Here is a 27,964-nt window from a genome sequence, read left to right as displayed (position 1 = left end):
TGTGACCTCTGAGATGATTGGTTCTAACTCTAACTTTCTGTGTGGAAGTAGCAGGTCAGACGCCATTTGGCCCCCTGCTGAGTCATAGCTGGCCAGAGGCAGTTTGCCAAACTTTAGCTAGGCTCAGGAAGATTTACTAGGCTTCACATCCAGGCCTCTCAAGGCCCAGCATCTCCCCCTTTTGTTTTTGTAAGAGCATTAGTCACCATGGCCCCTGTCTTAGGTTGTCTCCCTCTGGGGGTCTTACCCGTCACTGGGTACCAGGTATTTAACTCGCTGAGAACCCGCTCCATGGCTTATCTTAGGCTGTCTCAGTTAGTCTGAGATCTTACCTGTCATTGGTCACATGGAGGGCAGAGGAGGTGGCAGTGGGTCATCTGAGGAACTTAATTCCTGAGTTGCTAGCCTGCGATAATGTATCTCAACTGATGGATTTTTATTGCCTCTAGCTGCTGGTGAATGAGTTGTGTAATTTTGTTAATTATACAATGCCCTACAGTGAGGAGAAGGAGAAGGAGGGGCCCAAGTCGGGGGAGAAGATAGGGTAAGAAGCCATGTAAGCCCATCCACAGTGAGTTGTCTTAAAGGTCCTGTTGTCTCCTCTCCAGGTCCTCTTGAAGCCTTTTAATCTTGTCCTGAATGAGTCCCAATCTATTGGCGTAGAAACAGTTTTTTCTTGTAACAACAAGCATATGCCTCCCTTTTCAGCTATTAATAGGTTTAGTCCCCTCCTGTTTTGTAAGACTACTTCAGCCAGGGAATCTAGCTGTTGTTGAAGATCAAGGATAGTGTTGGACATGGCTTTTTTTTTTTGGACATGGCTTTTATGTCACTGATCAACTGGAGAGAGAACTTTCTATGGAGATGGAATGCCATACCCATTCTGGTTGTCCTGGTGGCCATGCCTATGGTAGTTGTATTATTGGTGATTACTTAAAGCAGCCAGAGAGGCCCAGATTGGAGGCAAAGCCAGCAATCCTCCACAAGGGAGGGAATTGTTTGGTTTAGCAGGGTGAAGTCCTCAGGGTTGGGTGATTATCAGTGTCCCCTTGTTGGGGTAAATATTTTAGGTCTGTCGCTGGTATCCAAATAGGTCTTTTTTTATCTTTTTTTTTTTTTTTTTATGAGGGAAGACACATCTAAACCCTCTCCCTGCTGGGAGGAGTGGATCTGGTCCTCTCCAGGCCCCAGTCAATGGGTCTTTTTATTTGACCTTGATCAAGCTGTATGTGGCAAAGGATGACCAATGTTTTTGAAATGGAGACATTTTTTTTATTTCTAGAAAAATTTAAAATATTTAAGGAGAATAATGCTTTCTTTAGCTGATCATGGGGGGTAGTGATTCCCCCTTTTGTTTTTGTAATTGTGATTTAAGTGTTTGGTTATATCTTTTAATGATACCTTGGCCTCAAGGGTTATATGGAATGGCTGTGGCATGTGTAATTTGCCATGTCTGGAGGAAACTTGTAAAGTTTTGACTTACAAAGTAGGGGCCATTATCTGTTTTTACTTGATTGGGCAGCCCGAGAGTCACAAAACACTGAAATTTATGACTAATGGACTGTTTAGATTTCTCCACAGCATGTATAGATGACCAATAGGCACAGGAGAAAGTAGATATATTTAAGTTTTCCAAAGGGGGAATAATGAGTAGCATCTATTTGTCAAAGATGGTTGGGGCGAAGGCCCTGAGGGTTACTCCCGGAAGTTTGGAGGGGGAGAACCTGGAGGAAGGGTTGGCAAGACTTATATGCCACAGCGACCCTTATATTATTTCTTTGGAGCCAAGTGAAATCAGTTATCTTATATGGGGTAATAATGGAGTGAGGCTCAATACCAAAGAGTCTAATGGCAGTTGCCCTTCCTTTAATGATGTAATCAGCTACTTGGTTACTTAAAGAATAGACCCTAAGGGCCCCACTGATTGAGAGGTGAATCCACTGAGTATTCACACTTTTGAGGCAACAGGGCAGTGGTCAGAATCTCCCCAGGGAAAATGTAAAGGGAAAGAGGGAGATCAGGGTTGAATCATTTGCAGTTAGAGTTATCTATGGCCTCCTGGACTCTATAGAGGACTTGCCTTTGCCCAGGTGTTAGGATTACTTGGGATGGAAGATCAAGGCCCCTTAGTAGGTTGAACAAGAGGGATAATTTCTCTGTGGTTATAGGTATCCAGGGCCTCATCCAGTTAATTTCTCCCAAGAGCTTCTGGAGTTGAGGCAAGGTGTAAGAATCCTGAATATAAAGTTGTGATTTAGCAGGTGAAACTGTATCTACGGTAAGGATCAAGCCCAAGTTCTTAAAGGGAGGCACAGTTTGAACTTTCTCAGGAGCTACTTTAAAGCTGTGAGTATGAAAGATAGTTAGACATTGGTGGGTAAGGTAGTTAGACATTGGTGGGTAAGGTCTTGGAGTGTGGAGGAATCTAGGCACCCAAGAATAATCTCATCCATGTAAATAGAAAACAGGGTATTAGGGAGATTGATAAGAGAAGAGAAAATGGATGACAGGTAATATTGACAAATGGGTGGGCTATTAGCCAAGCCCTGAGGTAAGACAGTCCACTCAAATCTCCTATCCGGGCCACAAAAATTAACAGTGGATACAGAGAATGTAAATTTTTTTATTTCTCCTGGATGGAGAGGGATAGAGAAGAAGCAATCTTTAATGTCAATGATAGTAATATGGTATATATTGGGAATAGCTGGGATTCATGGGAGTCCCCTCTGGAGGGTTCCAAAGGGGATCATGTATTTATTAATCTTCCTTAAATCATGTAAAAATCTCCAGGACCCATTAGGCTTTTTTATGACAAAGACAGGAGAGTTCCAGGGACTAGTGGAGGGACAGATATGTCCGGCCTCCAACTGTTGATCAATAAGTATGCGGAGTTGGTGTAACTTAGAAGAAGGGAGAGGCCACTGCTCAACCCATATAGGATTCCCCCGGTCTCCACTGGATTTTAAACGGGGGGGGGGGGGAGGTGGGGAGGGGGGCTGGGCAGTGGCCCTTATAATTGGGGGTGTTTATTGGAGTACTTTTGTCTGAGTTGTTCAAAGTAAGGGTCATCTCTATAATTGGGATGACATTCCCTCCCTTCCTCAAACTGTTGTTGATACTCTTTTTTATCTAACAAATCATTATAAAGGGGCTTATGGTCAGTAGTGATGAAAGCCTTGGCATCTCTAAGGATGTCTTGCCCCAGTAAGTTAGCAGTGAGCCCAATCACCATGAGAGGGCAGACATCTCCTCTGTCCCCACCTGGGTCAGTCCATGTGGCAGTCTCCCAGGAGGTGGATTGCCCACCAACTCCCAGTAGGAGAGGGTCAGGCACAAGCCGTCAGGAGGGGGCACTTCCTCCTTTCTCAGGACTGTTTGGTTTGCTCCAGTGTCAATGAGAAGTTTGAATCTTTTATTGCCAATATTTAAAATAATTTTGGGTCTAAGGCCGGGGACCAGAGGGAAGGTCCAATGGGCTTTGATGGTCTCTTTCTCCTTATTTAATGGCGCCAGGGGGAGCCCCAGGAGGAGTTTAAAGGCTTTTCCTATATGTTAAACTTTGATTGACACTCCCTAGCCCAATGAAACCCCTTTTTGCTTTTAAGGCAGCGGGTGCGAGGGGCGTTGGTCGTGCCCCAGAGGGTGGGGGAGGCTTTGTCTTGTTGGGGCACGCCTTTTTAAAGTGGCCCTCATCCCCGCACCCAAAACATGTTGATTTTTTAAGGGTTTAACTGTAATATGCAGATCATAGTGGCCAAATCTCTCTGTTTATTTTCCTGAAGGGCGGCAGCCATGGCCCTAGCTTGATGGGAGATAGTGCCAATGTCCTTGGTGGCTACAATCCATCTACTCATGGAGTTGTCCTTGAGACCCGCACAGGAGAGGCGGTGATCGGCCATCACCCCTTCCCAGACCAACATTTTAGTAAACTGATCCCATAATGCCCCTGGGGGAAATTTTCTTTGGAGACTTTTTTCACCCTATCTATAAACGTAGCCAAGTCCTCAGATGGTTTTTGAGTAATACTCATAAGGGGGGTTTCAGAGGGTCCCTCATCAAGCTTTTTCCATGCCGCCAGCCCAGTGCCCTGACCTGGTCCCTATACAGATCAGATATAGCCTCCTGTTGAGTGCCTGTAGCATATTGATCAGAGGTACTGGAGAGCATCCCAAAAGTTATCGGCACAGGCGGCTGTTGACTTTGGTTTTATTCTGCCTGTGTATGGCACTCATCTTTTAAAAAGGTACACTACTTAATGTACAGGGGACCTGACAAGACAGCCCTGACTAGATTTTTCCAATCTTGGGTTGTACAAGGTTGATGGGCAAGTCCTTGTAACAGGGTCTCAGCCCAAGGAGAGTTATGTCCATCCTCCGAGACCACCTTTTTAAGCTCCTTAAGGTCCTGAGCTTCACATGGATGCCAGGCAGCAGGGCGATTGCCCTCAGGATTTAGATTGACAGGAAATAAAAAAGTAGCTTTATTTTCTGGTGGTTTGGTGGCCAAATATGAAGGAGGGGCTGAGGGGGTCCAGAAATGGTTAGTCGATGGAGGAGGTGGAGGAGGTCCCCCAGAAGGCCAGGGAGCACTCTCAAAGGGATCAAGTGAGGGGTATAAAAATGTACCTTTTCTGGAGTCTTTAAAGCTGTATTTCCAGGAGGAATAGCCAGATCAGGCTGTATACTATCTTTTTCCTCTGTCTTTTGTTTATGTTTGGTTGGCCTTGGAGGGAAGCAGTCCTTGAGGGCCAAGATCGTAGGGAGGACCCCTGAGGGGGATATTTGACCCTTCTCCATATGTGCTGGACAAACAAGGGCCTCTACCCTATCCCAAGTGTCCCAATCAAAGAGATTTCATTTTGGCAGCCATGGCTCCAGCTTAAGGCAATCCCAGGTCTGTTGAGCCTGATTATTAGTTAAATTAAGCCCTCTACTCTTTTAGGAGTGCCCTGAGAGATTTTTAAGGCAGGATTGGATTTAGAGGTAGACTGTCCCATATTATAAAGTCAAGAGAGAAATGTCCATAAAATTAGGGCAATAGCAACCCACAGACACACGAGTACAACTCAAACACAAGGAACCAAAAGATAGGTAAACACGCTGTACAAAAGCTGCAGATGCAGCTTGCCGGCGAACTGAAAGTGAAAGGAAAGAGAAAGAGAACGAAGAGATGTTAACAAGCAAGTACATGTTATAGAAGTTTAGCACATTAAATATGAAGACTGCCTCATAACTTATGAGGGTACACTCACCTGCACATACACACCAATTGACCTCCTTAACGAGAATGCCTCACATGGGGCACCAGTCTGCCAGGTTCCTCGAGCCCCGCGTTGGGCGCCAGATGCCGCCCCCCCCCAGGTGGTGCTGGGGGAGGACCAGGCCCGCTGGTTCCTCCCAAGGGGTTGAGGAGGAGGGTGAGTGTCAATGGCCAGGAACAAAACCACTGAGCTTGAGTCTCGTCAAAGCAGGAACTCACTTTATTGTTACAGGCGGTTGCTTATATAATGTTGAGAACGAAGGCAGGGATTTTAGGATGGGGTGAGGTATAAGGGCCAATAGCATACCGTGACTTCTGAGATGACTGGTTCTAACCCTAACTTCATGTGTGGAAGTAGCAGGCCAGAGGCCATTTGGCCCTCTTCTGAGTCATAGCTGGCCGGAGGCAGTTTGCCAGACTTTAGCTAGGCTCAGGAAGTTTTACTAGGCCTCATGTCCGGGCCTCTCAAGGCCCAACACTTGTGACATCTGTGTCTGGTTTGGGTGTATGAGGAAGATGAGTCTCAGAATGCATTGAGCATCACTTCTTCCTTTTTGGTATTCTGTAAGAGTTGGTATGAAAGCTGGGCATGGTGGCTCATGCCTACAGTCCCAGGACTTGGGAGAGTAGGCAGGCGAATTACCATGAGCTCAAGGTCAGCCTTGGCCTCATAGTAAGGCCCTGCCTTGACAAATCACATAAACTAAGAGTATTCTTCATCATATGTTTGGGAGAATTCATCTGTGCATGCGTGCACACACATCTGTAAGTTTGTTTGCATGGTGGGCAGTTTTTGAACTGTAAATTTAATATCTGGAGTAGACACAGTGTAGTTCCTATTACCTATGATTCCACTTTGAATCAAGTTTATTAGCATAGGTTTGCTTGTAAGATGGTTTGTAATTTTCTCGGGCTATTCTTACATTGTCTTCAGGAACTATGATGATATCAGTTCTTTCCACCCTCACACTAGAACAATGCGTCTTCTCACTCCCGTTCAGTCTCACTAGAGAGACACCAAAACAGGAGGCCTCCATTTTAGTGCTCTCTCTCTTTCTCTCAATCTCTCTCTCTGTTTTTCTATTATTTCATTGATCTCTATTCAGTTTTCATTACTTCCTTCTTTCTGTTTCATATGAATATAATTTGTTCTTCTTTTTCTAAAGAATGAAGTAATTGATTTGAGATCTTTCTTCTCTCCTGATATAGCATTTAGTGCTACAAATTTCTCTTGAACTATTGTCTCAGTAGATTTTAATGTTTTCATTTTAATTTAGTTCAAATACCTCCTATGTCCCATTTCGTGTCTTCTCCATTAAATCAGTTTATTGGTATGGATTTTGGATCTCTAATAGTCTGGAGGTTTCCTAAAATTCTTCCTGATACTGAAACAATAAACATGAATGAGCAAGTATCTCTACAGCCATGTGTAGAGTCCTTGGGATATATGGCAAGGAGTGGTGTAGCTGAGTCATATGCCTGTTGTTGATTTCTAATTTAACTCCTCTACCGTCAAAGAACATACTCTGAATATCTTCAGCTTTATTAAAACTTGAACAGGGCGTGATGGCACATGCCTTTAACCCCAGCACTCGGGAGGCAAAGGTAGGAATCGCTGTGAGTTTAAGGCCACCCTGAGACTACATAGTTAATTCCAGGTCAGCCTGCACCAGAGTGAGATCCTACCTAGAAAAACCAAAGAAAAAAATGAGGGAGGCTATTACCATGGGATATTTTTTATAATCTTGGAAGTTGATAATAAAAATTTGAAAAAAAAAAAAAAAAACAACTTGATTTACAGCCCATACTATGGTTCTACCCTGGTAAAGATTCTGTGTGCTTTTAAAAAGAATACACATACACATTCAGTTGTGATAAGTGTTGTATAAATAAATGTCAGTTGAGTTATGTTGGTGGCTTTCCAAGTCTTTTACATCTTGATTTTGTTTCTTGCTCTTTCAACAAGTACAGATGCCACAATGGCTTTTGTTTTTTATTTATCCTTGGACTGATAAAAAAAATAAGATCACGGCACCTGTTGTTCACCCAGGAGTGCTGGAAAGCTGTGGGCTTAATTCTTCTCCATTAGGAGACACTCAACAGAGACAGCATGAGAAGCCACTAAAATCCAGGCCATCCATGAATCCTGGAACTACAAAAGAAATAAAATAATGGGCCAGGGAGATGGATCAGCAGTTAAAATCACTTGCTTGCAAAGCCTAATGGCCTATGATCAATTTCCCAGTACCCATATAAAGCCAGATTCACAAAGTGGCACATGCATCTAGAGTTTGTTGCAGTGGTAAAAGGCCTTGGCAAGCCCATTCCCCCCTCCCTCTTTCTCCTTGCAAATATATGATAGATAGATAGATAGATAGATAGATAGATAGATAGATAGATAGATAGATAGACAGACAGACAATTAGATAGCAGGAAGGGAGGGAGGGAGGGAGGGAGGGAGGGAGGGAGGGAGGGAGGGAGGGAGGGAGGGAGGGAGGGAGGATGGGGAGAGAAAAAAGGAAACAGTGCCTGATGTGGATGCACTTAGGTAAATTGTGGGCACAGAATTTCTAATCACAAAGATACAAGGGTGCTTTCCTCTCTGGTCATTCACATTTCCATCTTTTGCTTCAGCCACACTCTTCTCTCTGAAGCTAGACCTGCAATGTTTCATTAGTTCCTTCTCAGCAGCTGCTCTCCTAGAGGCGATCTTATGGCCAAGGTCCCTGTCTGCTTTGGAAGGTCGGCTCCAACAATGAAGCACTATTTGGGTTTTCTAAATGCCTTTACATATTTATTTTTCCTGACTTTGTTGAAATATAATTCACATACCACCCAACTCACTCATTTAAAGTGCTTTAGCTGTTTTAGCATATTTCATAGAGCTGTACAATCACATGCTAGATCTATTTTAGAACATCTTTTTAAAAAACTTTTATTTGCTATTTATTTGTAAGAGAGAGAGAGAGAATATGGATTTCCACCTGGGTTATTATAATCAATGATGTTATGAACATGAAAGTTTTTGGGGTTTTTTTTTTCGAGGTAAGGTTTCACTCTAGCCCAGGCTGACCTGGAATTCACTATGTCGTCTCAGGGTGACCTCGAACTCACGGTGATCCTCCTACCTCTGCCTCTCGAGTGCTGGGATTAAAGGTGTGCGCCACCACACCTGGCTAATATACACAATTTTAAATATACACACACACACACACACACACACACACACACACACACACATACATATATATGTATATATATATATATATGATTTATTTGCAAGCAGAGAGAGACCAAGAGAAAGGGTGCATCAGGACTTCCAGCCACTGCAAAGGCACTCCAGATGCATGTACCCTTCGTACATCTGACTTTACATGGGTACTAGGGAATCAAACCCAGGGCATTAGGCTTTCCAGGCAGATGCCTTAACAGCTGAGCCACCTCTCCAGTCCATCATATACACAATTTTTAGAAAATTTGTCGCTTTACCATTCCCATAACATTTCATGTTCATTCCTGACAGCATACCTTTGCCCATTCTATTCCCATTATTTTATTTTATTTATTTTTTTAAATTTTCTGAGGTAGGGTCTCGCTCTAGCTCAGGCTGACCTGGAATTCACTATGTAGTCTCAGGGTGGCCTCGAACTCACAGCGATCCTCCTACCTCTGCCTCCCGAGTGCTGGGATTAAAGGCGTGCGCCACCACACCCAGCCTGTTCCCATAATTTTAAACCAATTCAAGCGCCCATTGATCACTTCGCCCTGTTTAACTCTTAACCTTCTCTGAATTTCTCTGTACATAACCCTCCTCCTCAGAATACTCAAGACTTGCTGCTTGGCTAAATCCAACAGTAGACTTTTCTGGAAAAAGTCTGGTTCCAGGTTAGAAGAACTGGCTTCGAGGTTCCCTGAGGCTGGAAAAAGCAGGCAGATCCGGGATACACAGAGTACACTTACTAGACGCTTATGACGAAGTGTGTTCCTGGGTGTCAGCACGACCAGCGGACCCCCAAAATTTGTGTCCAAAGGAAGTAGTTTATATATGATGAGCAGGACTTTTCCAGGCCACAATATATATATAATATATAACCTGACTTATCTCAAGCTAATACCAAAGCCGCTGGATGTTTTCCTGGCATGGAATTTAGAAACTAAAAAAATGATTTTATTTTTAATATTTTATTTTGCCAGCCGTGGTGGCGCACGCCTTTCATCCCAGCACTCGGGAGGCAGAGGTAGGAGAATCGCTGTGAGTTCAAAGCCACCCTGAGACTACATAGTGAATTCCAGGTCAGCCTGAGCTAGAGTGAAAAACGAAAATATAAAAAATAAAAATATTGGGGCTAGTGGCCATAGGAAAAAAGGTTGGAAGCCATTAAGGCAGAACACTTTTGTGCTTGCCTTGATCAAGCTATGATATATTTATTTACCGCTCAAAAACCACCTTCAAGTTACCAGAGGTATCAAGGCTTCACTTTTTGTTTGTTTGTTTATTTTTATTTATTTATTTGAGAGCGACAGACAGAGAGAAAGAGGCACAGAGAGAGAGAGAGAGAGAGAGAGAGGGAGAGAATGGGCATGCCAGGGCCACCAGCCACAGCAAACAAACTCCAGATGTGTGCGCCCCCTTGTGCATCTGGCTGACATGGGTCCTGGGAAAACGAGCCTCGAACCGGGGTCCTTAGGCTTCATAAGCAAGTGCTTAACTGCTAAGCCACCTCTCCAGCCCTGCAGGGCTTTACTTTTAAGCGCAATCATTCACATACTATCCTAAGACAGCAAAATACTTAAGAATAAGATTGCTAGACTAAATCCAGGCTCTGCTACCTACTGGCTATGAAAACTTGGCCAAGGTTGCCTAACTTCTCTGAAACTTCAGGTTCTTAGTTAAAGGTAATGAACTCTGGCTCGACTCATTTGTTGAAATATATTTTAATCACTGGGCGCGGTGGCACACACCTTTAATCCCAGCACTTGGGAGGCAGAGGTAGGAGGAAGGCTATGAGTTCAAGACCACCCTGAGACTCCATAGTGAATTCCAGGGCAGTTGGAAATTGGCAAGATATCTAGGCTAGAATGAGACCTTACCTAAATGAAAGAAAGAAAGAAAGAAAAGGAAGGAAGGAAGGAAGGAAGGAAGGAAGGAAGGAAGGAAGGAAGGAAGGAAGGAAGGAGGGAGGGAAGGAGGGGGGAGGGAGGGAGGAAGAAAGCAGAAGAAAAGGGAGTTCCTACTTCACTGCTCTCGTCTTCTGACACACAGAACAAAGACAGCCAGCATAGTGCACAGAAAGAACAGTGAAAACTACGGGTTTAGGGCTGGAGAGATGGCTTAGCGGTTAAGCGCTTGCCTGTGAAGCCTAAGGACCCCGGTTCGAGGCTCGGTTCCCCAGGTCCCACGTTAGCCAGATGCACAAGGGGGCGCACGCGTCTGGAGTTCATTTGCAGAGGCTGGAAGCCCTGGCGCACCCATTCTCTCTCTCTCTCTCTCTCTCTCTCTCTCTCTCTCTCTATCTGTCTTTCTCTCTGTGTCTGTCACTCTCAAATAAATAAATAAATAAACAAACAAACAAACAAATTATGGGTTTAGCATCTGTCCTGACAGGAGACCAAAGCATGAAGCTTCTGGAAGCCACCTAAAGAAATGAAAGAGGCTAGAGAGGTGGCTTAGGGGTTAAGGCATTTGCCTGCGAAACCTAAGGACTCAGGTTCAATTCCCCAGAACCCACATAAGCCAGGTGCACAAAGTGATGCATGTAGCTGGAGTTCGTCTGCAGTGGCTGAAGGACCTGGTGTGCTCATTCTCACACACACTCTCTCTCTTAAATAAATCTTTTGGAAAAAATAAAAGCATCCTTCTTCTGTGCCATGGTAGGTTCCTAGCAGGAAATGAGAGGGGTGAGTAAGGCTTGAGTATGGCATGTCAGGAAGGTTCCAGAATAAGTGAGAAGAGTGAGATTCAGGCTTATGATCCTGGACAAAGTACTTAAGTTTCCTGTGCCTCAGTTTCTTTGTTAATAATGAGTTGGGCCAACTGCTCAGTGATTAAAGGAGCTTTCTTGCAAAGCCTGGAGGCCCAGGTTCAATAAGCCAGTACCCACGAAAAGCCAGATACACAAAGAAGTGCATGCATCTTGAGTTTGTTTACAGTGACAGTGACAAGAGACCCTCATTCTCTCTCTTTCTCCCATTCTCTCTCATCCCTCACAAATAAATACATAAAAATTAATAAATAAATAAAAAAGGCCGGAGGGCTGGAGAGATGGCTTAGCGGTTAAGCGCTTACCTGTGAAGCCTAAGGACCGCGGTTCGAGGCTCGATTCTCCAGGTCCCACGTTAGCCAGATGCACAAGGGGGCGCACGTGTCTGGAGTTCGTTTGCAGTGGCTGGAGGCCCTGGCGCGCCCATTCTCTCACTCTTTCTCTCTATCTGCCTCTTTCTCTGTCACTTTCAAATAAATAAAATAAACAAAAATAATTTTTAAAAAATCCTGGAGAGAGAGCTTAGCAGTTAAGGTGCTTGCCTGCACAGCCTAAAGAGTTAGGTTTGATTCCCCAGGTACCCACATAAGCCAGATGCACAAACTGAGGCACACGTCTGGAGTTCATTTGCAGTGGCTGGAGGCCCTGGTGCCTCTCATTCTGTCTCTCTCTCTCAAATAAATAAATAAAATATTTTTAAAAATAAAAAGAAGAAAGCCAGGCATAGCGGCACACTGATCCCAGCACTCGGGAGGCAGAGGTAGGAGGATCGCTGTGAGTTCCAGTCCACCCTGAGACTCCATAGTGAATTCCAGGTCAGCCTGGGCTAGAGTGAGACCCTACCTCGAAAAAACAAATAATAATAATATAATAAAATGAAGAAAGAAGCCGGGTGTGATGTCGCACACCTTTAATCCCAGCACTTGGGAGGCAGAGGTAGGAGGATTGCCGTGAGTTCAAGGCCACCTTGAGACTCCATAGTGAATTCCAGGTAAGCCTGGGCTAGAGAGAAACCCAACCTCGAAAAAACACAAAGAAAAACCCAAAAAAAGAAAGAAAATAAAAAGTTGTAAGTGGTATTCATGCTATTTTTGTGAGCATCACATAATGAGATTAGCTGATATAAAGTACTCAGGATTATGCCACAAGGGTAGTGATATGACCCGTATTTAACATTTTTTGCATGTATATATGTGTGGTATGCATGTATATGTGCAAGTAAGTGTAAGTGGTATGAAAACAGGTATACGCCTCTTCATGTGTGCATGGGTGATTATGTGGTTCATGTGCACATATGCGCTTGTGGAGGCCAGAGGTCAACATTGGATGTCTTCCTCAATTGCTTTCCATCTTGTTTTTTTTTTTAATTTTTTTTGTTTATTTTTATTGATTTATTTGAGAGCGACAGAGAGAGAGAGAAAGAGGCAGAGAGCAAGAGAGAAAATGGGCGCGCCAGGGCTTCCAGCCACTGTAAACGAACTCCAGACGCGTGCGCCCCCTTGTGCATCTGGCTAACGTGGGACCTGGGGAACCGAGCCTTGAACCGGGGTCCTTAAGCTTCATGGGCAAGCGCTTAACCACTAAGCCAACTCTCCAGCCCCCATCTTGTTTTTTAAAACAGGTTCTCTCACTGAGCCTTGGACTCACTGATTAGCTTAGCCTAGCTAGCCATTGAGCCTCAGAAGTCCCCCGCCCCTAGCTGCACGTGGTGGTGCACGCCTTTTATCCCAGCACTCGGGAGGCACTGTGAGTTCGAGGCCACCCTGAGACTCCATAGTGAATTCCAGGTCAGCCTGAGCTAGACTGAGACCCTACCTAGGAAAAAAACAAAAACAAACAAACAAAAAAAAGAAGTCCAAGTCCCTTGTCCCCACCTCTCTAGTGCTGGAATTACAAACACATGCTGCCTCGCCCAGATTTTTTTTTTTTTTCCGAGGTAGGGTCTCACTGTAGCCCAGGCTGACCTGGAATTCACTATGGAGTCTCAGGGTGGCCTCAAACTCACGGCGATCCTCCTACCGCTGCCTCCCCAGTGCTGGGATTGAAGGTGTGTGCCACCACGCCCGGCTGGCCCAGAATTTTTTTAAGTTTTTTATTTGCTTATTTATTTTTTACTTGTTTATTCCTTGCTTTATTTATTTGAGAGAGAGGCTGAGAGAAAGAGGCACACAGAAAGAGAATGGGTCTGGGCACACCAGAGCCTCTTGCTCAGTGAACACAAGCTCCAGGTGGATGTGCCACTTTGTAGGAATTGAACCCAGGCAGTCAGGCTTTGCAAGTGAATGCCTTTAACTGCTAAGCCGTATGTCCAGCCCTACACCAGCTTTTATGTGGGTGCTAGGGAGCCATACGTAGAGTTTCATGCTTGTGTGTAAAATACCTCCGCCTGAGCCATCTCCCCAGCCCCTGTCTTAGCTTCTTTTTTATTTTATTTAATTTTTTTTTATTTTGAGGTAGGGCTCAGGCTGACCTGGAATTCACTATGTAGTTTCAGGGGGGCCTCGACCTCATGGCGATCCTCCTACCTCTGCCTCCCAAGTGCTGGCATTAAAGGCATGCACCACCACTCCTGGCCCACTTACATTTTTAAAAACATTTTTTGTTTATTTGTTCGTGATAGAAAGAGTCAGATAGAGAGAGAGAATGGGCGTGCCAGGGCCTCCAGCTGCTGCAAATGAAGTCCAGACACATGCGCCGCCTTGTGCATCTGGCTTGTGTGCGTCCTGGGGAATCGAACCTGGGTCCTTTGGCTTTTCAGGCAAGTGCCAAAATGGCTAAGCCATCTCTCCAGCCCCTCCACTTACATTCTGAGTAGTAAGTAAAGCCTGGAGCTTAACTAGAGCTGCCACTGCTGGATGCAAGTACTACAGCGAAAATTAGAGAAAGGCCCTCGTCCTCCTGTGATGTTTCCTCCCTGTGCTGGAACTGAGCGGTTTACTGACCACGTAGCAGTCCATAGCTTGTAGTCATTCATCTCTGTTTCCTTTAGGTCCTAAAGCACCTACGGCACCTCAACTTTACCAACAACATGGGAGAACAGGTGACGTTCGATGAGTGTGGTGACCTGATGGGAAACTATTCCATCATCAACTGGCACCTCTCCCCGGAGGATGGCTCCATCATGTTTAAGGAAGTAGGGTATTACAACGTCTATGCCAAGAAGGGAGAAAGACTCTTCATCAATGAGGAGAAGATCTTGTGGAGTGGGTTCTCCAGGGAGGTACGTGCCGTCTGCCAGGGAACCGGAGGGTGCCAAGGGGATCTGCCGGCCTTGGGGAGGGCCTCGGGCTTCTGGGTAGACTTTCACAATGATGAGTCCTTTTCTCAACGTGTTAACTGTGCAAACTGTATAAGTGTTCAGTGTACAGAGGAGAAGCCTTGGGAGGCTTCTTATCACACTGAAACAATCACTCTTCACTTCCTAGGTAGCCAGAAAACATACCAGCCTTGGGCTGGAGAGATGGCTTAGCAGTTAAGCGCTTGCCTGTGAAGCCAAAGGACCCCGGTTCGAGGCTCGATTTCCCAGGACCCACGTTAGCCAGATGCACAAGGGGGCGCACGCGTCTGGAGTTCGTTTGCAGAGGCTGGAAGCCCTGATGTGCCCATTTTCTCTGTCTCAGATATTCTATTTCTCTGCCTGCAAATGATAAACAAATAAAAATATTTTTTAAAAAATGTAAAGGCATATGACACAGTAGGTTATGTTATATAAGTACAAAGTACTATTTACGTAACATTTTACCTTTTTGTTTTGTTTTGTTTTTCAAGGTAGGGTTTCACTCTAGCCCAGGCTGACCCAGAATTCACTATTAATCTCCAGGTAGCCTCGAACTCACAGTGATCCTCCTACGCTGGGATTAAAGGTGTGTGCCACCATGCCCGGCACATTTTACCTTTTAAAGTTTTATGTATTTATTTATTTGAGAACGACAGACACAGAGAGAAAGACAGACAGAGGGAGAGAGAGAGAATGGGCGCCAGGGCTTCCAGCCTCTGCAAACGAACTCCAGACGCGTGCGCCCCCTTGTGCATCTGGCTAACGTGGGACCTGGGGAACCGAGCCTCGAACTGGGGTCCTTAGGCTTCACAGGCAAGCGCTTAACCACCAAGCCATCTCTCCAGCCCTACCTTTTGTGTGTACATATGACTCTAAGAGGTTGGGCCCAAAGGGCCTCATGCGCACTCAGCATACCCTCTGCCACTGAGCCCTATAGCATTGAATATTAACCAATGTCCTGCGTTTATTTGCAAGTTATACTGTAGCACTTTAGAGCTAGGTGAATTAATCCAAGTTTCCAACCTGAAGTTCCTGACACCGAGGCCTAGCGATGCAAAAGGAACTTCCCAAGCCAGGTGGATGGACCACGCAAGGGCTGAGACTAAATTCCAAGGGCACAAACTCTGAGCCTCGGTGCTCTAACCTCTATAATATCCCGCCAATATCCATTTCCTTGCTTTGCTACAGCAAGTAAGAATTGAGGAAGCCGGGCATGGTGGCGCACGCCTTTAGTCCCAGCACTCGGGAGGCAGAGGTGGGAGGATCGCTGTGAGTTCAAGGCCACCCTGAGACTCCCTAGTGAACTCCAGGTCAGCCTGGGCCAGAGTGAGACCCTACCTCGAGAAAAAAAAAAAAATTAAGGGGTTGGGAGGATACAACGCAATTATTAGTACCTAAGTTCAGATCCCCAGAACCATGCAAAGCTGGACACTGTGACCCCAAGCATCTGTAATTCCCCCAGAAGTCCATGGGCTGGCTGGCTTCACAAACATAGTGGCGAACAAGAAGAGACAGTCTCAAACAAAGTGGAAAGTAAGGACCCAGCAATGACCCACGCACACCCTGCCCACGTCCACGAAGAAATACAAGAAGCACGTGCATCCAGGGCTTGGAATTCGAACAAGCTGCTTCAGCAAGAACTGACTGGGCTTTGTTTTATTTATTTATGTTTTGTTTGTTTTGTTTTCTTTTTCTTCAGTTCTAGGGATCGAACTTAGAGCTTTTCCTGTGCTAGGCAGCTGCTCCACCACTGAGCCACATTCTTGGCCTTATAAATTTTTAAGTCTTATAAGGCCAATAAATTTTATTGAGCCAGGGCCTCACTACATGATCCTCCTGCCTCCTAAGCGAGGTGATTTCTAGTATGCACCACTATGTTGCGTTTGGAGAGCTGTCTGCTAAGAACTCCTGAGAAACTCAGCGATGGCTGATGGCCTTTTGCACAATGGATCTTTCTCCCCGATATGGCAGCCCACTCCTCTGATAAGATTTCCCTACCTTTTCTTATACTTAATTCCCACTTATTTAAAGTTCTGTCAGTCTGTATACACTATTTACATTAAAAACACAGGAAGGGGGCTGAAGAGATGGGGTAGTGGTTAAGGTGCTTGCCTAGGAAGCCTAAGGACCCAGGTTCGATTCTTCAGTACCCACATAAGCCAGATGCATAAGATGGCACATGCATCTGGAGTTTGTTTGCAGTGGCTAGAGGCCCTGATGCACCCATTCTCTATCTGCCTCTTCCTCCCTCTCCCTCAAATAAATAAGTTAATTTAAAAAAAAAAAAAACACAGGAAGCTGGGGCTCCTAGCAAAAATATACATTACCTGAGTTTTGGAGACTGGTGAACCTGGAGGGGAACTGCGCTTTCAGCACCAGACCTGGGCGGGGGCTGGGTATGTGGCCAGTAGGGGCCTGGCGAGCCCGGGCGGGGGAGAGGGGGTAGAGGCAGGTTACTCTGGCACAAGGATCTGGCCCACAGAAGGCCCCAGCACTGGCAAGGGAGACCCAGGCTGGTCCCTTCCAGCCATTAAGATTTCTCTTTGGATGGCGGATGCCAAAGGATGACGAAGATTGAGAGTTGGCACCCTTCTGAACCTTGGCTAGTGTTAAGTAGGACTTGGTGGGACTGGTTAGATGGCTTGCCTCCGAAACACAAGGGTTTGAGTTCATGTAAAAAATGCCAGGCGTGGTGGCACTCTTGAAGTCCCAGCACTGGGGAGGGGGGAACATGGGTGTCTCTGGGGCTTGCTGGCTAGCCAGTACAGCCATACTGACAAGCTAATGGCAGGACTATTGAAAACTCCTGTCTCTAAAAAACAAAAAGGTAGATGACATAGGAATGGAATGAAATGAAAACTAAGATTGTCCTCTAGCTTACACACACACACACACACACACACACACACACATGTACACGCACATGCACACATAAATGTACACACACATATATGTACACACAGGCACACATACATGTACACACATACATATGTAAAAATAGGGATTGGGAAGATAATTCAACCAGTAAAGCTCTTGCTTTGCAAGCATGGAGACCTGAGTTTGATCTCCAGTGCCCATGTGAAGATGCTGGACCTGACAGCCTGCCCTCACACTGAGAATCAGAGTCAGGAACATGCCTGAGATTGATGGCCAACCAGTATGGCCAAACTAAAACTCCAGGCCAATGAGAAACCCTATCTCAAAAAAATAAAGGGGGGGCCTGTAGAGATTGCTTAGTGGTTAAGGCGCTTGCCTGGAAAGTCTAAGGACCCAGGTTCGATTCTCCAGGTCCCACGTAAGCCAGATGCACATGGTGGTGCATGTGTCTGGAGTTCGTTTGCACTGGCTGGAGGCCCTGGCATGCCCATTCTCACTCTATCTCTCTCTCCCCCTCTCTCTGTCTCTAATAAATAAATAAATAAAAATAAATCAGAAAAAAATTTAAAAACTGTGGAAAAAAAAAAAGATGAGCTGGGCAGGGTGGTGCACACCTTTAATCTCAGCACTTGGGAGGCACAGGTAGGAAGAGCCCCATGAGTTTGAGGCCACCCTGAAACTAGAGTGAATTTCAGGTCAGCCTGGGCTAGAATGAGGCCCTACCTTGAAAAATGAAAGAAAAAAAAAAAAAAAGGATGGATGGATGGCATTCCTGAAGAGCAACCCAGGGATGTTCTCTGGCCTCCATATGCACCTATATAAACTCACAATACACATGCACCCGCACACACATGCTTACACAACTTTTTAATTAAAAAAAAATTAAGCTGGATGTAGTGGCACACGGCTTTAATCCCAGCACTTGGGAAGCAGAGGTAGGAGGATCTCTGCAAGTTCGAGGCCACCCTGAGACTACATAATGAACTCCAGGTCAGCCTGGACTAGAGTAAGACACTACCTTGAAAAACCAAAAAAATTAGAAGTATCTACAAGTGTCCTTTGCACTCTTCTTTTTATTTGACTTTATTTTTTTTTATCTTGAAAAAGAGAATGGGTATGCCAGAGTCCATTGTAAACAAACCCCAGACACATGTGCCACTTTGTGCAGCTGGCTTTATGTGTGTACTGGGGAATCGAACCCAGGTCCTTTGGCTTTGCAGGCAAGCGCCTTTAACCGCTGAGCCATCTCTCCAGCCTCCTCTGCTTTCTTCTTCATCCTTTCCTCCATAGTGCCTCTAGGTGGCCCCAGAGAGGACTACGAAGGAAACACCTAACATGTTGGTTAGAACAGTAGGTTAGGAACAGCCCGGGTCTCCAGCATGGTGGGAGCTCTGTCACTCTGAACTGCATGCCTGAACATTTATATAAGAGAAAAATGGCCGGGCGTGGGGGCGCACGCCTTTAATCCCAGTACTCGGGAGGCAGAGGTAGGAGGATCACCGCGAGTTCGAGGCCACCCTGAGACTACATAGTGAAACCCTACCTGGAAAAAAAAAAAGAAAAAGAAAGAAAGAGAGAGAGAAATTCATTTCAACCTGTTGTAGTCATTGTCATCTTCAGATTTTTGGCACTCACAGCCTAACAGAAGTGAAATAAAAGGAAAGCTACTGAGCTCATTTCCTAAATCTAAAATGATCTCAATCCGCAGACAAAGACGGCCGTAAGCCCGTTTTGTGGCTCACATCCTAAGTCAAACGTCTCCAAGTGTGATGATGCACTTCGGTAAAACTGGCAGCCAAAAAGCTGGAGTAGAAGGGTCTTGTGCTTGAGGCCAGCCTGGGCTCCATGCCAAGTTGCAGGCCACTAAAGAAAGAGAGGGCTGGAGAAATGGCTCAGTGGTTAAGGCATTTGCCTGCAAAGCCAAAGGATCACAGTTCGATTCCCTAGGACCCACGCAAGTCAGATGCAGAAAATGGGGTGGGGGGAGGGAATTACCATGGGATATTTTTTTATAATCATGGAAACTGCTAATAAAAATTAAAAAAAAAAGAAAGAAAAGAAGGTGGCACATGCATCTGGAGTTTGTTTGCAGCGGCTAGAGGTCCTGGCCCTGGTGTGCCCATTCTCTCTCTCTCTTTCTCTCATCTGCTTCTCTCTCTTCTCAAATAAATTAATAAAGAAAGAAAGAAAGAAAAAGAAAAAGAGAGCCAGGCATGGTGGCGCACGCCTTTAATCCCGGCACCATGAATTCAAGGCCACCCTGATATTACACAGTGAATTCCAGGCCTGAGCTAGAGTGAGACCCTACCTCAAAATAAAGAAAAGAGAAAGAAAACAATCTCTGTGTCCTCTAAAACTAACGTAGCTCCACAGCTTTCCTTTGGCTAGTAAATGCCTGATGCCACTGGAATCGAGGCCTACCTAGGGCTGCCTTGCGGAGCCGTTACAGAAATCACCCTGAGAGGCCTAAAATTAAGATGCAAGAATTATAATTCACGGCCAAGTTCAGAGCTGCATTTTCATTTCCAATTGTTTTGCTGTCATTTCTTGTTTTTTGAGGTAGGGTCTCACTCTAGCTCAGGCTGACCTGGAATTCACTGTGTCGACTCAGGGTGGCCTCGAACTCACGGTGATCCTGCTACCTCTGCCTCCCGAGTGCTGGGATTAAAGGCGTGCGCCACCACGCCTGGCCAGAGTTGCATTTTCAAATAAACTTCTCATCTCTGTACCTCCCGCTGTGCCCGGACGCTGTGTCTTTTAGTTTGTCTCAAGCATGGAGACAAACTGGGTCCTGGAAGAGGTGGGAGAAGGGCTTGTATAATAATAATAATAATAATAATAATAATAATAATAAGTCCCGGCGGTATTGCTGCGCGTGTGCATATGTGTACACACCCACTTTCTTTTGTGTTCTCCGCCCTCCAGGTGCCCTTCTCCAACTGCAGCCGGGACTGCCTGGCAGGGACCAGGAAGGGCATCATTGAGGGAGAGCCCACCTGCTGCTTTGAGTGTGTGGAGTGTCCTGACGGGGAGTACAGTGATGAGACAGGTAAAGAAGTGGTCCTTCGAAGACCCTATGCGGGTGCTCCGCTGAGGGGGCTTTAGGGATCAGCGAGCCCATGGAAGGGCTGCACTGAGCGCGTGTCGAAGTACTGCACTGAGCTGTGCATGGAGGAGAAAGGAAGGCCAGGGGTCTTCTTTAAATATATATATATATATATATATATATATATATATATATATATATATATATATATATATATATATATGGCTGGGTGTGGTGGCGCACGCCTTTAACCCCAGCACTCGGGAGGCAGAGGTAGGAGGATCGCCATGTGTTCAAGGCCACCCTGAGATTCCATAGTGAATTCCAGATCAGCCTAGATTAGAGTGAAACCCTACCTCAAAAAACTAAAAAAAAAAAAAAAAAAAAAAAAAATATATATATATATATATATATATATATATATATATACACACACACACACACACATATATATACACACACATATACATATACATATACATATAAAAGCCAGGCATGCTATCACATGCCTTTAATCCCAGCACTTGGGAGGCAGAGGGAGGAGGATCGCCATGAGTTCAAGGCCACCCTGAGACTACAGAGTGAATTCCAGGTCAGCCTGGACCAGAGTGAGACCCTACTCGAAAAACTGAAAAAAATACACACACACACATGCCAGGCATGGTGGCGCACGCCTTTAATCCCAGCACTCGGGAGGCAGAGGTAGGAGGATTGCCGTGAGTTTGAGGCCACCCTGAGACTACAAAGTTAATTCCAAGTCAGCCTGGGCCAGAGTGGGACCGTACCATGAAAAAAATAATTAAAAAAAATATATATATATATGTATATATAATTTATTTATTTGTAAGCAGAGAGAGATAGAGAGAAGAAAGAGGCAGACAGAGTAAGCACCCCAGGGCCTCTAGTGGCTGCAAACGAGCTCCAGATGCATGCACCACTTTGTGCATTTGGCTGTATGTGGGTAATGGGGAATCAAACCCAGGTTGCTAGGCTTTGCAGGCTAGGCACCTTAACCACTGAGCCATCCCTTCAACCCTCCCCCTCCCCCAGGTGACTTGTTAACACTGCTTATGAACATTCCCATCACACAGCTCTGTCTCACTCTGACACTGCTCTCCAGTATTTCCTTTTCTTCTAGTGCAGAGGCCCTGAGCGGACAAAGTGTTGTCTGTTCCAGGTACAGCCGTGATCGGTTGTCTGCAGGCGGCACTGTGTGGCTGTCTTTCCTATGCCTCAGGTTCCTTTAAAGTGAGGGCGGGGCTGGAGAGATGGCTCAGTGGTTAAAAGTGCTTTGCCGGGTGTGGTGGCGCACGCCTTTAATCCCAGCACTTGAGAGGCAGAGGTAGGTGGATCGCCGTGAGTTCGAGGCTCACCCTGAGACTCCATAGCGAGTTCCAGGTCAGCCTGGACTAGAGGGAGACCCTACCTCGACAACACCAATCTAGCAGTCACTGACTTTGCAACTGGGGGATTATCCTGCAGATGCGAGCGCCTGTGACAAGTGCCCGGATGACTTCTGGTCCAACGAGAACCACACTTCGTGCATCGCCAAGGAGATCGAGTTTCTGTCGTGGACCGAGCCCTTCGGCATCGCGCTCACGCTGTTTGCGGTGCTGGGCATCTGCCTCACGGCCTTCGTGCTGGGCGTGTTCATCAAGTTCCGCAACACGCCCATGGTCAAGGCCACCAACCGCGAGCTGTCCTACCTGCTGCTCTTCTCGCTGCTCTGCTGCTTCTCCAGCTCCCTGCTCTTCATCGGGGAGCCCCAGGACTGGACGTGCTGCCTGCGCCAGCCGGCCTTCGGCATCAGCTTCGTGCTGTGCATCTCGTGCATCCTGGTGAAGACCAACCGCGTGCTCCTGGTGTTCGAGGCCAAGATCCCCACCAGCTTCCACCGCAAGTGGTGGGGGCTCAACCTGCAGTTCCTGCTGGTCTTCCTGTGCACCTTCATGCAGATCGTCATCTGCGCCATCTGGCTGTACACGGCGCCCCCGTCCAGCTACCGCAACCACGAGCTGGAGGACGAGATCATCTTCATCACGTGCCACGAGGGCTCGCTCATGGCCCTGGGCTCGCTCATCGGCTACACGTGCCTGCTGGCCGCCATCTGCTTCTTCTTCGCCTTCAAGTCCCGCAAGCTGCCCGAGAACTTCAACGAGGCCAAGTTCATCACCTTCAGCATGCTCATCTTCTTCATCGTCTGGATCTCCTTCATCCCGGCCTACGCCAGCACCTACGGCAAGTTCGTGTCGGCCGTGGAGGTGATCGCCATCCTGGCGGCCAGCTTCGGCCTGCTGGCCTGCATCTTCTTCAACAAGGTCTACATCATCCTCTTCAAGCCGGCGCGCAACACCATCGAGGAGGTGCGCTGCAGCACCGCGGCGCACGCCTTCAAGGTGGCCGCGCGCGCCACGCTGCGCCGGAGCAACGTGTCCCGGAAGCGATCGAGCAGCCTGGGCGGCTCCACGGGCTCCCTGCCTTCCTCCTCCTCCATCGGCAGCGGCAGCAGCAGCAGCAGCAGCAACAAAAGCCACGGCGGCGGCGGCGGCGACGATGCCTTCCCCCAGCCCGACGGACCCAAGCAGCCGCAGCCGCAGCCGCTGGCCTTGACCCAGCCCGAGCAGCATCTGCATCAGCAGCAGCAGCAGCAGCAGCAGCATCAGCAGCAGCCCCGCTTGCAGCAGCAGCCGCCGCCGCAGCCGAGATGCAAGCAGAAAGTCATCTTCGGCAGCGGCACCGTCACCTTCTCGCTCAGCTTCGACGAGCCTCACAAAAACGCCACCGCCGCCGCCGCCGCCCGGAACAACTCCTCCTCCTCCTCGTCCGGGCGTCACAACTCCCTGGAGGCCCAGAAAAGCAACGACACCCTCAGCAGACACCAGGCGCTGCTGCCGCTGCAGTGCGAGGACACCGACTCAGAAATGACCATCCCCGACGCGGGCCTGCAACGGCCCATCATGGTAGGGGATCACCAACCAGAAATGCAATTAGAAGAAGAAGAAGAAGAAGAAGAGATGTCCCCAGCGTTGGTCATGTCCAAATCTGGTAGCTTTGTCATCAGCGGCGGAGGCAGCGCCGTCACAGAGGACGTACTGCGCAGCCAGTCTCAGAAGAGCTCATGAAAGGGCCTTCGCATCGCAGTTTTGAGGCAATCACCCAGACTCCTTGTTCTCTAAGGGGGGATGGAATAATAGACATGCAAGATGCCTGAACTTAGTTATACTTCTTTGAATGACAATGAACTGACTAATGTTCTCTTTAAAAATTAAAAAAAAAAAAAATAGAGCCATGTTTCTGCTGTTGTTTTCAAAGCTTGGTGTTATAGTCAATTTTGCTGTCATGCCTATCCAATGTGCGCCATCCACCCAACAGCGCACAGGAAACCAAAGCTATAAGCTACCTGCCTGCTCCCTCCTTAGGGGGGAAAAAAAAAAAGATGTCTGTGCAGAAATGCCTTTTCTGAAAGTCATGGGCACCTGGGATGTGAATCCTGGTTCAGAGGCAGTGGGCAAACCGATGAGATACCAAATTTGCCACCACCAGAGTGGAGTCTGAAAGACAGTCCACGAAGACTGCCCAGCCCCTTGACAAGTGGAAAGAGTTTTAAAATGGTCAAGACATCAGGGGGTGTGGCCCCGCCTACTTATGAAAACCTCAAGACATGCGGTCGCTTGTCTCCTTCCCGCTGCTTCTATTGTGTGACATCTACTAAGTCTGCATCCCTCGCAGGGCAACGGATCTGTGTTTGTACAGACTGGGATGGCAAAGCTGTGTTTAGACTCCAGGATCACAAGGATCATCTCCAGTGGTGGGGAAAGGATTGCTTAACTCCAGTGAGCTGGATCTGTAATTATCACTGAACGGCGCTTTATCCTTAAGAAAAATGTCTCTGTTGTAATGGTTTGTGGACAATATGAACTGAAAAACATATATCAGCCGGGCGTGGTGGCACACACCTTTAATCCCAGCACTCGGGAGGCAGAGGTAGGAGGATCCCCGTGAGTTTGAGGCCACCCTGAGACTACATAGTGAATTCCAGGTCAGCCTGGACTAGAGTGAAACCGTACCTTGAAAAACAAAACAAAACAACAACAAAAGTCACGGTCTGGTTTCTACAAGGCAGTATTATTGAGCTCTGTTTTCTTTTCTCACCCTCACCCCCATGAGCAGAGCACATGTGAGCCTTTTCAGTGCCTCAGGGGTCCAGAAGGTCCCTCTGGCCCTACCCTAAAGGTTTTCTGAAGCCAGACCCACACCTGACCCTGCGGAGAATAAGCTTGCTCCAAGTTGGCCCCTGACAGTTGCTGGGATAAGAAAGTGTGGCTCCAAAGTGAACCCCAGAGTTCGCTGCAGCAGTTGGAATTAAAGGTGTTGAATGGACCACCTTACTGCTGAGGATTCACACTGTGGCCACAGGGTCCAGCAGGGTCCATGCCCTGGCGTGGTCACTTGCAAGCTGGGTAACTTCAGGCAGAGAACCATAGCTATAATAGTACAACTTCCTCGTCTCTAAAGTGGGGGTAGAAATCATCTGAGCACCCTCAGAGCTCTCACGTGGATTGAGGTGACGTCTGTAAAGTACTGTAGTGTGGTGCCTAACACATAATAAGCACTTAATAAAAATTAGTCAATGCTATTAGTAATACTGTCATCACTACTTTTTTCACTTTTATCAGACAAGGCTATAATTTGGAGTCTGGATGTTCTCCAAAGGCCTAAAGGACTCTTGGAAAACTCATGAAAACTTTAGGAAGTAGGGCCCAATATTAGGACCTTAAGTCATTGGGAATGTGACCTCAAATGGGATCATGGCACACTATCCTCCTTCCTCTTTCTCTTTTATTTCCTGGTCGTGAGGTGAGCAGTTTGTTCCACCACATCCTCCCCATTCTTACCATCCAGCAACCCCAAGACATCAGGGGCCCAAAGCCATGGGCATCACCTGACCATAGTCTGGCGACCAATGAAACAATGAGCCAAAATAAACCTCTGTTCTTTCTAATTCTCTCAAGTATTTATTATTATAACAAAAAGTTAAGGCTGGAGAGATGGCTTAGCAGTTAAGCACTTGCCTGTGAAGCCTAAGGACCCTGGTTCGAGGCTCGATTCCCCAGGACCCACATTAGCCAGATGCACAAGGGGGCGCATGCGTCAGGAGTTCGTTTGCAGTGGCTGGAGGCCCTGGCGCACCCATTCTCTCTCTCTATCTATCTGCCTATTTCTCTGTCTGTCGCTCTCAAATAAATAAATAAAATTTTTTTAAAAGTTAACCCAGAATACATTTTTCGTTTGTTTGTTTTTTCAAGGCAGGGTCTCACTCTAGCTCAGGCTGACCTGGAATTTACTATGTAGTCTCAGGATGGCCTCCAACTCACAGCGATCCTCCTGCCTCTATCTCGCAAGTGCTGGGATTAAAGGTGTGTGCCACCACACCTGGCTCCAGAATACATTTTTAGTGACGCATCCACGGATTAACTGTCTTCATAAGGGGAAGACTTCTGAATCACAGGGTCCTTAATAACCAAGTCCTATTAGCATTGGATCACAGTGAGAAACATAGTCGCCCCAGGGCACTGGGGACAAGGGAAGATCATCACCAGTTGACAATTTCTCAGATCAAGCCAAAAGCTACCCTTGGCACTAACCCCCAATCATAGCAAGGAAATCTTACTATGGTCTCACATTGTATAACTCCTGGGCTACAGAGATGGCTTAGCAGTTATGGCGCTTGCCTGCAAAGCCTAAGGCTCCAGGTTCGATTCTCCAGGTCCCACATAAGCCAGACGCGCAAGGTGGTGCATTGCACCTGGAGTTCCGTTTGAAGTGGGCTAGACGTCCTGGTATGCCCTCTCTCTCCCTCTAATAAATAAATAAAATAAAAATAAATCTTGTTTTAAAAATGTGTACTTCCTGACTAAGTGCTGTGAACACTTTCTTCCAAAGGGCCGCCTGCCATTCAGTGATTCCAAGGTTAACTGCTGGTATGATTGATGATCAAGATGATGAGGAAGAGCCACTAGGAGGCACCTTGGGGAGGCAGAATGAGAGGAAAGGTGGAAGGTGGGTGCCCAGCACTTATCCTGGTGAGGCACCCACACCCAAACCAGCTCTGGTAGAGCTTGCTTCCCCCGGATGTCACGTTACGTTCTCAGCAAAGCACAGTGCTCAATGAGGATTTTTTTTTTAATTTGGTTTATTTTTATTTATTTATTTGAGAGCGACAGACAGAGAAAGAATCAGAGAGAGAGAGAGAATGGGCATGCCAGGGCTTCCAGCCACTGCAGGTGAATTCCAGATGCGTGCACCCCTTGTGCATCTATCTGCCTAACGTGGGTCCTGGGGAATCGAGCCTCGAACCGGGGTCCTTAGGCTTCATAGGCAAGCACTTAACTGCTAAGCCATCTCTCCAGCCCTCAATGAGGATTTATTAACACTTCACTTGGTCTAAAATATTATTTCCACTGCCAGTGTGTCGGGCAGTATGACAGTCTTTCAGACTCAACCAAGTAACCCTTCCCCGCCCCCCGCAAAAAAATTTAACAGCCTTTTTTTTTTTTTTAAGTGTCATGTGCTCAGCCATTAAAGGCACTTGTTTGCAAAAGTCTGTCAGCATGTGAAACGAGATGCCCAAGGTGGCGCATGCATCTGGAGTTCGTTTGCACAGGCTGGAGGCCCTGGAGCCCCCATTCTTTCTGCCTCTCTTCTATCTCCCTTCACTTGCAAATAAATAAAATATTTTAAACAATAAATACATATAAAAGAACCCAGTGGTGCACACCTTTAATTCCAGCACTCAGGAGGCAGAGGTAGGAGGATTGACATGAGTTTGAGGCCACCCTGAGACTATATAGTAAATTCCAGGTCAGCCGAGACTAGAGTGAGACCCTACCTCAAAAAACAAAATAAAATAATAATAATAAATAAATAAAGGGCTGGAGAGATGGCTTAGTAGCTAAGCACTTGCCTGTGAAGCCTAAGGACCCTAGTTTGAGGCTCGATTCCCCAGGACCCACATTAGCCAGATGCACAAGGGGGCGCATGCATCTGGAGTTATTTGCTGTGGCTGGAGGCCCTGGCACACCCATTCTCTCTTTCTCCCTCTCTCTCTCTCTCTCTGCCTGTCGCTCTTAAATAAATAAATAAAAATAAACAAACAACAACAAAAAAAAAAAAACCCAAAGGGAGAAACAAAGTTTAAAAAAATATAAAAATATGTCACAATATTTATGTGGAAACAACAAAATGTCACATATTCATCCTTCATGGTTTGATTTCCATTTACCATCCCCCGCCCCAAGTAACCCCTCCTCATCCCTGGAAGGAGACAGATCTGCTCAGTAAGGAAAATAGGCAATTGTTAAGCCAAGCTCTCATTTTGCCAGGGGCTGGAGATCAAGAAATGTTTCCCATCATTCTTGAAAGAAGAATAGCATTGTCCCAACTTAAAATGTAGCAGTTCCAACAGTTCCAATTCTTTTTTTTTTTTTTTTTTTTTTCTTGCTCCAGAGTAGGGTCACACTCCGG

General features: G+C 46.6%; 1 protein-coding gene across 1 annotated transcript; it reads left to right on the top strand.

Annotated features, from left to right (window-relative positions):
- Nucleotides 1–488: 488 nt before the first annotated feature.
- On the top strand, nucleotides 489–25,076 carry LOC123457251 (extracellular calcium-sensing receptor-like). The gene is made up of 5 exons (XM_045141217.1): nucleotides 489–544; nucleotides 3,606–3,642; nucleotides 14,230–14,460; nucleotides 20,320–20,443; nucleotides 21,923–25,076. Exons 1-5 carry the CDS (start codon nucleotides 489–491, stop codon nucleotides 23,560–23,562), a joined length of 2,088 nt encoding a protein of 695 aa, XP_044997152.1. The 3' UTR covers nucleotides 23,563–25,076.
- The last annotated feature ends 2,888 nt before the right edge of the window (nucleotides 25,077–27,964 follow it).

This window comes from Jaculus jaculus, unplaced genomic scaffold (genome assembly GCF_020740685.1).
Source record: "Jaculus jaculus isolate mJacJac1 unplaced genomic scaffold, mJacJac1.mat.Y.cur mat_scaffold_151_1_57079_arrow_ctg1, whole genome shotgun sequence".
NCBI classification, from domain to species: Eukaryota; Metazoa; Chordata; class Mammalia; order Rodentia; family Dipodidae; genus Jaculus; species Jaculus jaculus.
The sequence above is the reverse complement of the archived record's forward strand: the minus strand, read 5'-3'. Positions and strand labels throughout refer to the sequence as shown.